At 43.6% G+C, this 15101-nt stretch overlaps 1 protein-coding gene across 1 annotated transcript in view; it reads right to left on the reverse strand.

Moving 5' to 3' along the window:
- Positions 1 to 11806, reverse strand: part of GALNTL5 (polypeptide N-acetylgalactosaminyltransferase like 5) — a 44430-nt gene extending 32624 nt beyond the window's left edge. The window contains exons 1-2 of the mRNA XM_059396063.1: positions 11514 to 11806; positions 5634 to 5748 (exon numbers count right to left, since the gene is read on the reverse strand). Of these exons, the coding sequence (XP_059252046.1) occupies positions 5634 to 5748; positions 11514 to 11775 (377 nt within the window). The 5' untranslated portion in view covers positions 11776 to 11806. The remainder of the gene's footprint in view (positions 1 to 5633; positions 5749 to 11513) is intronic.
- Positions 11807 to 15101: the final 3295 nt, after the last annotated feature.

The following is a 15101-nucleotide window of genomic DNA, read 5'->3' on the forward strand; positions in this document are numbered from 1 at the left end:
ATAAAATAATTAATTAAAAAAGAAGAATGACTGGGGCAAGAAGCTTGAGAGTCACTTAGACACTCGGTCCACTTCTGTTCTTGCCTTTCCGTCTGGGAGTAACAGTAGCTACAACATCATCAGCCTACCTCATGGGTTGGGAGGGTTCAATGAATTAGAATGTCCAATGTTCAGAACAGTGCCTGGCAGACTGTTAATATCACATGAGGCTCATTATACGATTCTTATCCTCTCTCTGCAACCTGGGCAACAGCAGCATAACCCATGGTCCAGCACCCAAGGAGAAACCGGTATGACTTCCTCTTTCTCAAAAAGTCACAAATAAGGATTCATTGGCCCAGCTGGGCTCAGGGGCCCATGGCTGGGCTAATGGACTGTGGCCAGTGCGTGGGGTCCAAATCAAAAGTCACTAGGCCCCCTGCAACTTAATGGAAAGAGAAGTGGGGCAGAAAATGCCAGGAAAGGATGCCTCCACTACACCCCACACAGAACCTCAGCATATCCACGGGCAGGTGTCGCCATGGAGGAAGAGAGACTTGCTTAGTGAGCATTTTTACCCAACACTAGAGGAAGTTGCGCCTAGCACACAGAAGCTGCCATCATGCTCCTGGGAGTGGGACCAGGGAAAGGCTGAGCAGCTGAGAAGGGCGTCGGGGGGAGGCATCCTTCACGCAGCTTCACAGAGACAAGCAGGAAAACCACCCCTAGGCTTAAATTCCAGGAAGATCATTGAGTTCTCAAAGAGGAAGTAGATGAGACACGGAGGTGGGGGACAACGGAAGGAGAACACAAGAACGAGGGACATGATGGTCCAGGGTGGACTCATCTCTAGCATCATATTCAGTCCCGGCGCATCGTTTTAAGAAAACTGTAGATAAACGAAGTCCCTCGGGAGGAACGAGACAATGGCAGTGAGGGGGCCTGCGACTACGTCACACCAGGACTCTCTAGGCCCCTGGGTGCACGAGTTTCTCCAAAATTAATTGATAAATGTTGCTGTGGTCTTTTGGGGCCTAAACTTTTCTCACCTAAGGAAGCAGTTTTTCAGGGTAAAAGAAATTCGGACAAGGCCTGAGTTTGGTGGTCCTTGGTTAGCTGCCCTATTCTTTGCTGATCATACAGATTAACATGCGTATGGTATAAACCAGGACTGTTGTGAGTTGAATTGTGTCTCCCCTACATTCACATGTTGAAGTCTGAACCCGCAGTATCTTAGGATGTGGCCTTATTGGGAAGTGGGATTGTTGCAGAAGCAATGAGGGAGGTGTCATTAAGGTGACCTAGTCTGAGAAGCCTGGGGTCCTTGCAAAAAGGGAAAATTACGGCACAGAGACAGACACAGAGTGTATTAAGCAGCAAGCAAGGGCACTGGCTTACACACCTTGTGCACTAAGACAGGAGAAAAAGAAAAAGCAATGGAACTGGGGGTATGTTGACTTGTCCCCTTTGTGGATATAATATAAAAATATATATATATGTATGTGTATATATATATGTATAAATATATATATATATATATTTCCAGGTTTTCTGTGATTTACAGTTAAAAGAAATCTGTACACTTATTAATTACAAAAGGCTAAACAGTTGTTTTACAGTGCAGAAACCTGACAGCTTCCATTTCAGGCAAGTGACTAAAAGTAATTTCACCCTCAGTCACTTCACCAGTAAATGGGACAAACAGACATCGAGTGTCTCCTGATGTGATGCTCTGAGGATGACACAAAATCTCACCTATGGTGTTCCTGCCAAAAAGCACGACCTGGATTTGATCTCAAGGAAACATCAAACTCAAACTGAGGAACATTCTAGAAAGTAACTGGTTAGATCTCTTAAAAAGTTTTATAGTCAAGAAAGATAAAGACTTAGGAGCGGTTTCAGATGAAAGAAAACCAAGGGCTTGGGAACTCCACATGCAATCGGGGGTCTGGGTTGGGTCCGAAGGATGCCAGTGGGGCAACTGCAAACATCTGAATCATGTCTGTAGATTAGCTAGAGGTATTACATTAATGTTCACTTCCTGGTGTTGTTTATTGTTCTGGTTCTGAAGATGTTAGCATTTGGGGACTCTAAGAAAAGGCTATACAGGAAGTCCTTGAGATAGTTTGACAACCATTTTGTAAGCCTGACATCATTTCAAAATTGAAAAGTCAAAAGATAAAAAATTGAATCAGAAGACCAATCAACATAAAAATGTACTCTCCAAAAAGCTGTATCAAATACTCCCATAGCTACGGCAAATAACCATGCAAATTTTAAGACACAGCTGAAATGGAAATCCCATTTAAAGCAATCATAAGCTTAGCATGAGGATGGCTGAAAATCTGCTTGGACCCCGATGAAGTAGTCATTCCTGGTAGTTGAAGTTTATTTTAAACACAAGTGTACCTTGTACATAATTGAATTTCCTATTAAATAAGTTAATATTCTGAATATTAAAACTTCCAAGTTCACTTCTCTCTATAGACAGTCTCTCTCTAAAGTTTCTGTTCTTCTTAACAATCACGTGATGGGGGGAAGGAAGCAAAGGCAGCTGCACTATTTTAGAAGAATTGATGGTATGGCAAGAAATTCATCGCTTACAGGCATTCAAAGATATTGCTTTCTTTTGTGGGAGTTCACTATCCAGTTAAGAAAAAAGTGGTCCCTGGGGTGCCTGGGTGCTGCTGTCAGTGAAGCTTTTGACTCTTTGATTTTGGCTCAGGTCATGATCTCAGGGTCCTGGGATGGAGTCCCGCATCAGGCTCCATGCTCAGCGGGGAGTCTGCTTAGAAATCTCTCTCCCTCTGCATCTGCCCCCCCAATATAAATAAATCAATCTTGAAAAAAACAGCTGTCCTCTAAATTAAGTTCATATCAAGCTATATGGTTTGAATAAATTTAAATTCTTTTTCTCTCATTATGACCCAGATAGACTATGTCATCACGTCTCTCGAGTGTGCCGCACCTTAAGTGATATTTAGCTACCTATGTGCTTTATTGATTTGTATATTTGTGGTTTGAAATGTTCGTGTTACACTCAAGTTGCAACAAGACACAGTGATCCCCCCTTCTCCTGTTTCCTGGAGCCTGGATTTTGTCTTCTGCATGACAGGAAGATGCCTATATTCCTTAAGTAGTTCTCATTTATTTCAGAAAGAATATCAACCCTCTTGAGCTGGAAACCATCCAAACCACTAAGGCACAGGTACTACAACATGAATGAACCTTGGGGACATGATGCTATGTGGAATAAATCGGGCAATTATTGTATGATTCCATTTTTATGAGGTACCTAGAGTAGTTAAAATTCACAAAGACAGAAAGTACGATAGTTGTGGGGAGATCAGAGGGAGGGAAGGATGGGAGTTAGTGTTTAATGAGAAAGTTCTGGAGAGGGATGGTGATGATGGTTCTGAAACACTGTGAAGGTCCTCAATGCCCCGATTCATAGTTAGAAATGGTGCAATGGTACCTTTTACATTATGTCCAATTTGCCACAAGTTAAAGAAAAAAAAAAGGCACCAACACAAAGGAAAACAATAAGAAAAAGCAGATTTTGAATAAAAAATAGGTAGCTGTCTGAAGCATTTTGCATCAGAAATATCCCTTTGGCCAAATGTCCTAACTGGTAATTTGGTAAAAAGATCCTGTGGGTGATGCAATTCTTGTAAATCCCTAGAACACATTTGGTGCAACTGGGGAAGGTGTTCTCTACACGATAAACTCTAGAATTTTGAAATAGGTTCTTGAATCATCAGACTCCAAGTCCTAAAAACAGGAAGACTTCTAATATGCCAAAATTAAAATCTGGTTAGTAACTGTTTCTTTAAAAAATTAATATGTATTCATTTATAGACCTGTACACTGGAAAACTATAAGACATTCGTGAAAGAAATTAAAGAAGACACAAATAAATGGAAAGATACTCTGTGCTCATGGATTGGAAGAACTTGACATTGTTAAGATGTCCCTACTACCCAAAGCAATATACAGATTCAATGCAATCCATATCAAAATTCCAATAGCATTTTTCATAGAAATAAAACAAAGAATCCTAAGATTTGTAGGAAACCACAGAAGATGCTGAAGAGGTAAAGCAATTTTGAGAAGATAAGAACAAAGCTGGAGGCATCATCCTCTCTTGATTTCAAACTCTATTACAAAGCTATGGTAATTAAAACAGTTTGGTATTGGCATAAAAACAGACACACAGATCAACAGAACAGAATACAGTCCAGAAATAAAATCATGCATATGTGATTAATTATGACAAAGGAGCCAAGAATATACAATGCGGAAAGGATGGTCTCTTCAATAAATGGTGATGGGAAATCCGGACAGCCACACACGAAAGAATGAATGTGGACCACTATCTTACACCATACACAAAAATTAACTTGAAATAGATTAAAGACTTGAATGTAAGACCTGAAACCATAAAAATCCTAGAGAAAAACAAAGACTATAAGCTTCTTGACATCAGTCTTGGTGATAACTTTTTGGATCTGGCACCAAAAGCAAAGGCAGCAAAAGTATCAATAAATAAGTGGGACTACATCAAGCTAAAAAGCCCCCACAGGGCAAAGGAAATTACAAACAAAATGAAAAGGCATCCTACTGAATGAGACAAAGTCATCTATCTGACAAGGGCTTCATATCTAAAATTTACAAAGAATTCATAAAACTCAACAGCAAACAATTCAGTTTAAAAAAATAGGCAGAAGATCTGAATAGACATTTTCCAAAGAAGGCAGACTGACGGCCAACAGGTACAAGAAAAGGTGCTCAGCATCACTCATGATTGGGGAAGGGCAAATCAAACCATAATGAGATATCGTCTCGCAGACAAGAAAGGACGAGTGTCGGAGAGGATGCAAAGAAAAGCGAATCTTGGTGCAGTGTTGCTGGGAAGGCAAACGGGTGCAGCCGCTGTGGAAACCAGTACAGAGGGTCTTCAAAAAGTTAAAAAGGGGGCTAACATAAGACCCAAGGATTTCACTTCTGGGTTTGCATTTGAAGAAAATGAAAACACTAAATCAAAAAGATACATGCACCCCCATGTTCCCAGCAGCATTATTTACAACAGTCAAGATATGGAAACAACCTAACTGTCCATCAGCCCATGAATGGGTAAAGAAAACGTGCTATGATACACACAACGGAATACTTTCCAGCATAAAAAAGAATGACATCTTTCCTGAGGGCATTACACTAAATGAAATAAGTCAGAAAGATAAATACAATATGATCTCACTTACATGAGGAATCTGGAAACAACAACCAAACCTCCAAAACCCAACCTCATCAATACAGAGAATGGACTGGTGGTTGCCGGGGGGTGGGGGGAACAAAGCTCCAGTGTAAAATAAGTAAGCCGTGGAAATATAATGTCCACATGGTGACTACAGATAAGAACTATACTGCTTATCTGGAAGTAGCAAAGAGAGCAGATCTTTAAAGTTCCCACCACACACACATACACACACACACAAACTTTTTGTAAATATACATGGTAGCCAAAGTTATCTAGACTTATTGTAGTGATTATTTGGCCACATATACATAAATGTCATATCATTATGTTGTATACCTGAAACTAATATAATCTCATATGTGAATTATACCTCAATAAAAAATGAGGATTAACATACATTTTATTCCTCGTATCTGGCACATCTCTCTCACTGCCCAAGCTTTTACTGAGAATGGCATTAAATCCATATTTTAAAAATCCAGCAATATATTCTGGCTTTGAATAGTTAGTATCTTTACCTGCAAGAAAGGGCAATTATAGTTACGTACAGATTACTACCACCAGATAAAGGATAATAAGAACAACTATATCCTGAATTCACTCCCTTTATAATGAGCCAGGTGTTTTCCTGGAATCTACACTACCTCCAAGTGATAAGGCTAAAATCAAAGCAGATTTCTCCACAAAGTATGGACAAGTTAGCCTTTGGTCATTCGGTCTCTTCAGGGAAGGAAGTGCTTGGTCTCCTTGGTCCCATCATGACTCACCACTGTCGTGTGAAGTTAGCTGTCACTGAAGGATTTAGGAAAGGCGGGGAAGGAGAGCTAAAACCCCAGCCCAGAACTTCCATTGCAGAGAATAAAACAAGAGGCCAGACGCCAACCCAAATGTAACAGTCATAACAATAAATGAAGATGGGGTAAATTTCCTATTAAAAGATAAACACTCTTATTTGTCAATGAAACAAAAATATAATCATGAAAGATAAACGGCATGAATGAAAATGGTAAAAGAAGAGTCTAAGAATACAGGAGTCAAAGTATCACTTTAAAAAGTACAGAATTCAGGGCGCCTGGGTGGCTCAGTGGGTTAAGCTGCTGCCTTTGGCTCTGGTCATGATCTCAGGGTCCTGGGATCAAGCCCTGCATCAGGCTCTCTGCTCAGCGGGGAGCCTGCTTCCCTTCCTCTCTCTCTGCCTGCTTCTCTGCCTACTTATGATCTCTGTCTGTCAAATAAATAAAATCTTTAAAAAAAAAGTACAGAATTCATTGGAAGGAGCATCCAGATAGTTATTTACACTTACGGCGAGAATAAGTCACAATAAAGACTAGGTAGGGATGACCTTCAGACACCAAACATTGCTGCAGTGAAATACTTACATTAAAATCATTAGAAATATCAATATATATTGCCACAAACAGTAGTGGAATATTTTAAGAACAACTCTGGCAGAAGCAGGCAGAGCTGCGATTACCTGCATGGGTGGTGTGGGCAGGCTGAGCAGGGAGCTGGTCCTCCATAAGCTGGCCTGGGGGGAAGCAGGTAGAGCTCCGGTTCTCCCCAAGATAGTGCCATGTAATTAACATTATATGTTAATTTTAAAAAATTAAAAAAAAAAAACAGTCTCAGGAACTTGTATACAGACAACAAAAGAGCTGATCTTTGTATTATCAGAGCCCTGGAAGGAGAGGAGTCAGAGTGGGGCCAAAAAAAGTACTCTCAGAAATAAGGCCGGAAAGTTCCTAAATTCAGGGAAGTTGGACATCTATAGCCTCAGGAGGCTAAAAAATCCACAATGGGATAAACCAAAGAAATCCATGGCAGGACACATCATAATGGAACTTCTGAAAACTGAAGACAGACGACAACTCTTGAAAGCAGCCAGAGAGAAAAAAACATGGGATTCATAGAGGAACAACCTGAATGACTATGGGTTTCTCATCTGAAATCATGGGGGAGAGAAGAAAGTGACAAAACATTTTTGAATGCTGAAAGAAAAGCACTGTCAGGGGCACCTGGGTGGCTCAGTCATCAAGCAGCTGCCTTCACCTCAGGGTTGTGATTCCAGGACTCTGGAATTGAGCCCCACATGGGGATCCCTGCTTAGCAGGAAGCCTGCTTCTCCTGCTCCCACTCTGCCTGCTTTTATTCCCTCTCTTTCTCTCTCTCTCTCTCTGTCAAATAAATAAATAAAATCTTTAAAAAGAAAAAAAAAAGAATTGTCAACTGCAAATTCTATACCCAGCAAAAATATCCTTTGGGAATTATGAAAAAATGAAGACACTCCCAAGTGAAGAAAAACAGACTTTGTGACTAGCAGCCCCACCCTTAAAGAACAGCAAAAGAAAGTTCTCTAAACAAGGAAATAATAATAGGAGGAGGCTTGGAACTTCAGAAAAGAAAAAAGAACATCAAAATGGATGAAAACGGGGTAAATATGATAGAGTTTCCTAATGAGGAAACTCTATAAGTTTCTTCAATCACATTTGACTTTTGAAGCCACAATTATAACACCATCTGATGTAGTGCTCAAAACTCAAGACAGTTATATTTTTAAAATGAGGAGGCTAAGGAGCAGTTTACACTTTACTTGAAGTGGCAAATCATTGATTCAAGGAGACCTTGGTAAGTTATAGTTATATATAAATAGTTATATATAAATATATATATTATGTAATACCTACAGCAACCACTAAAGAAACTATACAAAGCAACCTTTTAAAAAACATTATAAACTCATCAAGATGGAATTTTGAAAATGCTCAAGTAACTCACCAAAACATAAGAGAAACAGAAGATTGAGAAACAGAGGAAACAAACAAAAAAATAAAATAACTGAGAAACTCTGCCATTGATAATTGTCTTAAATGCAAATGATCTAAATATACCAGTAAAAGCAAGGATTAACACAGTGGATTTAAAAAATGTCCTGACAATATGCTACCTACAAGAAACTTACTCCAGTGAAACATAGGTAGATTGATAAGAAAAGGATATACTTGCAAATTTTAATTAAAAAAAAAAAAAGACAACAGCTGGGGTGCCTGGCTACCTCAATCGATAGAGGATGTAAATCTTGATCTCAGGGTTGTGAGTTCAAGCCCCACATTGGGTTTAGAGCCTACATTAAAAAAAAAAGTACAAGTGGCTCTATTAATAGTAAATAAAATAGATTTCAGAGCAGAGAAAATTACTAGAGACAGAGACATGACCTTATGATAAAAGGTTCAGTGCAGGGGCACCTGGGTGGCTCAGTGGGTTAAAGCCTCTGCCTTTGGCTCAGGTCATGATCTCAGGGTCCTGGGATCAAGCCCCACATTGGGCTCTCTGCTCAGCAGGGAGCCTGCTTCCCCCTCTCTGTCTGCCTGCCTCTCTGCCTACTTGTGATCTCTGTCTGTCAAATAAATAAAATCTTAAAAAAAAAAAAAGGTTCAATGCACCAGTGAGACATAATGGTTCCAAATAGAAACACATAAAAAAATAGTTCAAAATACATGAAGCAGGGACGCCTGGGTGGCTCAGTTGGTTAAGCAGCTGCCTTCGGCTCAGGTCATGATCCCAGCGTCCTGGGATCAAGTCCCACATTGGGCTCCTTGCTCAGCAGGGAACCTGCTTCTCCCTCTGCCTCTGCCTGCCATTCTGTCTGCCTGTGCTCGCTCTCTACCCCCCCCTCTCTGATAAATAAATAAAATCTTTAAAAAAAAATACATGAAGCAAAAACCGAAAATAGTTAAAGTAGAACCTAACAAATCCACAACAGTAGTTGGGGTTTTCAACACCCAGTCTTAGCAACTGACAGAACGGCTAGCCAAAAACTCAGCAAGGACATCAAGAACTGAACAATAAAATCAACCAACAGGAACTAGTTGATGTGTATGAAGGAAATCCACACCCAACAACAGCAAATACATAGTTTTTCCAAATGTGCATGGAGCATTCACCAGGGGTGGACCATATTCTGGATCATAAAACAAACCTCAAAAAACATAGATGAACTGAGATCACACAGAGTATATTTTCTGACTATAATGGAATCAGACTGGATGTCAGTAGCAGAGAGGAGAAAATTATTTAAAGACTCTGAAATTAAACAATCTATTTCCAAATAATCCAAAGAGAAAGTCTCAAAGAAAATATAAAAACACAGAGAACCGAATGAAAATGAAAATTCAGTGTATCAAAATGTGTGCTACACAGCTGAAGCCATACTATTAAGATGTCAGTTCTCTCCAAGTTGACCCATAGAGTCAATACAATTAAAAATACCAGCGGTCTCTTTGGAAGAAATTGACAAACTGTTTCTAAAACCTATCCGAACAAGCTAACCACCTACAATAACCAAAACAATTTTGGAAAGAGTGAGAACAGAGTCAGAAAGGGACCAAACAAAAAGAGTTAACTTTTCTGAAAGATGCCGAGATGGAAAAAGGGAGATTTTTTTCAAGAAATGGTGCTGGAAAAAATGGATATCCACACGAGGAAAATGAACATTGATCCTCACCCTCCCATCACAGAAATTCACTCCAAAGGGACCACAGCTCTAATGTAAAATGTAAAGTAAAACCTAAAATCTTAAAATTTCTAAAAATAAAAACAGAGAAGAGAATCTTTGTGCACTTGACATAGGCAAAGTTTACTTCAATAAAAGATTTAAAAAAAGAAGAAGAACCATACAAGAAATTGGGATGAACTGAAGATCAAAATTTAAAATTTTTCTTCTTGAATGACACCACTCAAAAGAGAATTCAAAATATACAGTATAGCGACTATGGTTAACAATAGTAATATTGTATATTGAAACTTGCCAGCACAGATCTTATCATAAGAGAAAAATATTGTAACTGGGTATGATGGACACAACTGTTAACTAAACCTGCTGTGGTTATCATTTTGCAATATATACATGTACACATGTAGCAAATCATTCTGCTGTACTTCCAAAATGAATAAGATGTTCTATGTCAATTATGTCCCAATTTTTTTTTTAAAGATTTTTATTTATTTATTTGACAGAGAGAGAGATCACAAGTAGGCAGAGAGGCAGGCAGAGAGAGAGGAGGAAGCAGGCTCCCTGCTGAGCAGAGAGCCCGATGCGGGACTCGATCCGAGAACCCTGAGATCATGACCTGAGCCGAAGGCAGCGGCCTAACCCACTGAGCCACCCAGGCGCCCCATGTCCCAATTTTAAAAAGAGAATAAAAAGGCAAGGCACAGACGTACAGAGTATTTGCAACTCACATATCAAAGGACTTAAATCCAAAATATATTTTTAAAAATCTTAAAAATCAGAAGATAAACATTCCGATTTAAAAATGGATGAAAGACATGGGTGCCTGGGTGGCTCAGTGGGTTAAAGCCTCTACCTTTGGCTCAGGTCATAATTTCAGGGTCCTGGGATCAAGCCCTGCATCCAGCCCTTTGCTCACCAGGGAGCCTGCTTCCTCCTCCCTCTCTGCCTACTTGTGATCTCTGTCAAATAAATAAATAAAATCTTTTAAAAAATAGATGAAGGACTTGAAGAGACACTTTACAAAAGAAGATATATGGGCGGCCATGAAGCACATGAAAAGGTGCTCAAAATCATTAGTCTTCAGGGAAATGCAGATTAAGGCTACAATGGTTCCATTACTTATCCATTAGAATATCTAAAATCTAAAAAACTGAGCTTGCCAAACGTTGGTGAAGATTTGGAGCAAAGGGAGAGATTGTCTACATGCCGGAGGGGAAAATAAATGGCACAGCTATCTTGAAAACACACTGTCATTTTCCTGAAAGTTAAGCATATACCTACTGTACATCCCATCTGTCCCAAACCCAAGAGAAACAAAGTATGTCCACACGAAGACTTCTAACCCATATTCGTGACAGTATTACAATTCATTCTGGAGTATCTACAAACATATTAAAAATATATAATATTGTATTTTGCTGGAGATCACACATAAAAGGAAGGGAAGAAAGATATCCATCAACTCAGGTTAGATACCACCTCAGAGGGTAAGAGGAGGAGAAGAAAGGGGGTGAAGTCGTTAATGGTACCCATTAACATTTATTTCTGTGAAAAAACAGAACACTATCTGAAATACAGCAAACTATCTTTAAAAATTGTTAAATTTAGGTGATACATGCTTGTTTTACTCTTTACTGTATATATGTGAAATATTTTACAATTTAAAAATTGAGTTGCTCTAAGAAAGACACTTTTTCTCTTCTAAATATTAAACTTATGGTACATTTTCCCCTTAAAACAGCTAATAGAGAAAATCAAAATACTTACCTGATCTTAAAAAGGTTTTGTATTCTGTAGTTTCATATTTGTCAGGCATTTCAAATCTTACACGCAGTCTCGGTATTTGCTTGGGGTCCCGGGGAATTTGCTGTTGCAATTTTTTTTCATGGGACCAAATTAATGCAGGCCCCTGGTTTTTCTTCTCCAAGTTGCTTACATGATTATGGTGAATATATACATACAATAGAGCTGTCCAGATCCCAAATATCAAGGATCCGTAGAATAAACATTGAAATGTGACGCCTCTCATTGTAAACCTAGTATTTCTGAAGGTCCATTTTTAAATTTCCTAGGTCAGAAGAATTTAAGAGAGACTATATTAGAGATCTCAGTGATTTCCAGGTTATCTGCTTGGCTTAGATTCAATTTTCAGTGTTTTAAGAACAAGATCATTTTAATATGCAGTTATCCATATACTTGGATGAGATAAAGTATATCTTATTTTCTATTAGCAAAAACTCTTAAAACTGATATTCAGAAGGTCGCTTAACATCAAAATGTGTAACATGCTTACAAAACATGCCCTTATTTAAAGTAACTGGCACACACTCCTGAGCCTTCAGCTGAAGGAAATACATACAGTGAAAGCAGGTCTACTCATCCCTTATTCATGCTCAGTCCATCTTGGATTAGGGTGGAAGGTAGGCAAGGGCCTGCTGACTCTAATATTTTTGTTTTTATTTTAGGCTTTATTTTTAAATGTATGCATTACTTTGACAAAAAAAAAAATTAAAAATGGAGATTAACACGGTACCTATCAAATGGCATCAATGCTTGTAAACACGTGCACAGAGCAGCCACTTCTCTCCCATCCTGACCCTTTAAATCCGGTGACAGCCTGGCGCGGGGTTAGAAGGAATCAAGGGCACGAGCCTCCTGAGCTGTCCAGTGTCACCCGCTTTCCAGGGCCCTCTGGCGCGGGTCGTCCTCACGCGCTAAGTGTCTTCCTGCACCTGACCCTCTGGATGGCCATTTCCATGCCAGTTCTCGGCCTGGAGGACCGAGTGCGGCCTCCACAGTTCTGACCTCCTGCGCTAGGACAAGCCTGCCCAGGCGCCCCGGCTCCTACGGCTCCTGCTCCCAGAAGAGACCGTCCCCGGCCCACGGAACCCAGCGCGCTCGGGAACTGCCCCGCATCAAACCGCCGAGGCTGCACCCGGCCGCCCAGAGGCCCGAGCACACCGGGTGGAGCGTCTTAGAGGGCGGCGTGGGGCCACCCCAGGACCCGTGGGGCCGGGCGCCGCTTCCCCTCCTGCCTGGAGTACCGGCTCTCCACCGACCCGGCCCCATCCTTACTCCGGCGGCGCAGGCCGCTGGGCGCAAGGCTCCCCTCCCGGAGGGACTCGTGTTTAACCGCGAAACTAAAAGGACCGAGTCAGAAGGGCGCAGCGGGCGCGCTCAGCCCCGGCGCTCCCGGCCCACTGCGGAGCCCACGGGAAAGGCCGCACCTTCCACGGGATTGTATTTTGTGATCCCAGCCCGAGGAAGGCGAGTTTCCTCCTGCCCCGGAATCAGCCCAGCCAATGAGGGACCGTGACTACAGCCCAGCCAGTGAGGGCCAATCACAGTTCGGCCAATGAGGGATTGCGGTTACAGCTCAGCCAATGAGGAACCGTGACGACGGGCCAGCCAATGAGGGACAATCAGAGTTCGGCCAATGAGGGACTGCAGTTACAGCTCAGCCAATGAGGGACCATCACAGCTCGACCCGAGAGGGACCGTCGCAGCTCAGCCAATGAAAAGCCACTGTGCTCGGACTTGCGGGTGGCGCCGACCGCTTCGTCCTCCGTCTCCCGCGACGCCGGCGCGTGCGCTCGTTCCGCGGGCTCGGCCTGGGTCGCAGTGCTCTGCTCTTCCTCAAACCGGTTTTTGCGGGCAAACAGCAGCGGTTTGGTTGCTGAGGTTCGCGCGCCGCTGGAGCCGGGGCGCTTCGCCCGCAGGGGTTGGCCCCGGACCGCGCCCGGACACGGCCTGCGAGCGCATCCCCGGCGCGGGCGGTTTCCCGGGAGCCCGAGCTGCCGCCGGGGGCAAGGGCGGTCCTGCGCGACGGCCGTGGGGGACGCATCGCCCGCCCGGCCCTTGCGACCCCACGACCCGGGAGGGCGCGTCGTGACCCCGCGGGCGGCGTGCGGTGCCCCTGCTGCGCCCTCGCTGGGGGGACGGGCTGGAGCACGGGTGCACGGAGCGGCGTGGCTGCGGCGCGCGGCGGGCGGGAGCGGCCAGCGCAAACCCCGGGGCTCCAGCCGGCTGCACGCGTGAGTCCGAGGGAGGCAGCGGCGGGCCGAGGGCGACGCTGAGGGTCAGCCCGGCCTCCTTCGCGACACAGAAGAGCCTCTCCTCCCCCGCGTGCGAACCGCGTGCAGGCCGCGGGGGCCAGGGCCGCTGTTCTCGGGGGCAGGTGACTTGGCGGTCCTGGCTCCTCTGCCGGGGCGGGAGGGAGGCGCTGGGACCCGGGACGGGGGTCGCGGGGACCCACGCTGCGGGCCTGCAGCAACGGCGCCCTCCCCGCGCGGTGGGCCAGCCCCGCTCCTTGGCCGGAGGACACGGTGCAGGCAGCGCGCGCCCTCCGTCCCCGCCGCCCTTGCCCACCCAGTCCTCTCCCGGCCGCCAGGTCGCTAACTAGGGTCGAGTTACGGAACAGCCTGGCTGGGGGGAAATGGAGCGTCCGCAAGAGCCGCAGAACCCCCGCAGGCATCACGACCAGGGGAATCAGGGGGCCGGGCAGGGCTGGTCCTGAGCATCCTAGATCGGGGGGGGGGGGGGGGGGGGGCGGTGCGGAACCGGATCGGGCGTTTACTCACACGGGAGCGTTCCAAGACCCGGGCTTTACCACCCCGACAAACACCCCCAGTGCACGGTGCAGCCTCCTTGACTGGACGAATTACGCTGTGAAAATGAAATCTCTGGGGCGCCTTGGTGGCTCAGTCAGCAAAGTGCCTGCTTTCAGCTCAGGTGGTGATCCCAGGGTCCTGGGATCGAGTCCTGCATCGGGTCCTTGCTCGGCGGGGAGCCTGCCTCTCTTCCCTGCTACTCCCTCTGCTTGTGCGCTCTCTCTCAAAGAAATAAATACAGTCTTTAAAAAAATAAAAATGAAATCTTTGGTAATGCGAAGAAGAACTGTCAAATGTGTAAGAGGAGAAGATAGCCTCTAACTGAGGCAGATAGATGGAAACGAGACGGAGGAGAATGAAGCTGGTTAACTTCTAACACAGCTGCTACTTCAGATAAATGTCACCTGCTGAGACTTTAAACTTACACCGAACACCAAAAGCAGTTAGAAACTAAGGAAGAAAGTAAGAGGAGGCACCCGCATTGAGTACACAACATGTGCATAGGGGTTCATGATAGGGTTAGTGCTGGAGAAGGAAATACATCCATATTCTCTAGGAGGAGTCTACTCTATTAAGAAAATTTGGAGGAAAATCTCTACATGTGAACATTAGGAAAATTACCCTCACTCATTTTTTAAAAAATTTTTATGAATGTAGATTTTTCTTAACACCACACTTTCTTAAAGCAGAACTCCCCCTGGTTCTCTGGAATACGCGCCTCAACTCTCCTCGCATCCCCTCCCCC

The sequence above is a fragment of the Mustela nigripes genome, chromosome 4, assembly GCF_022355385.1.
Source record: "Mustela nigripes isolate SB6536 chromosome 4, MUSNIG.SB6536, whole genome shotgun sequence".
Classification (NCBI taxonomy): Eukaryota; Metazoa; Chordata; class Mammalia; order Carnivora; family Mustelidae; genus Mustela; species Mustela nigripes.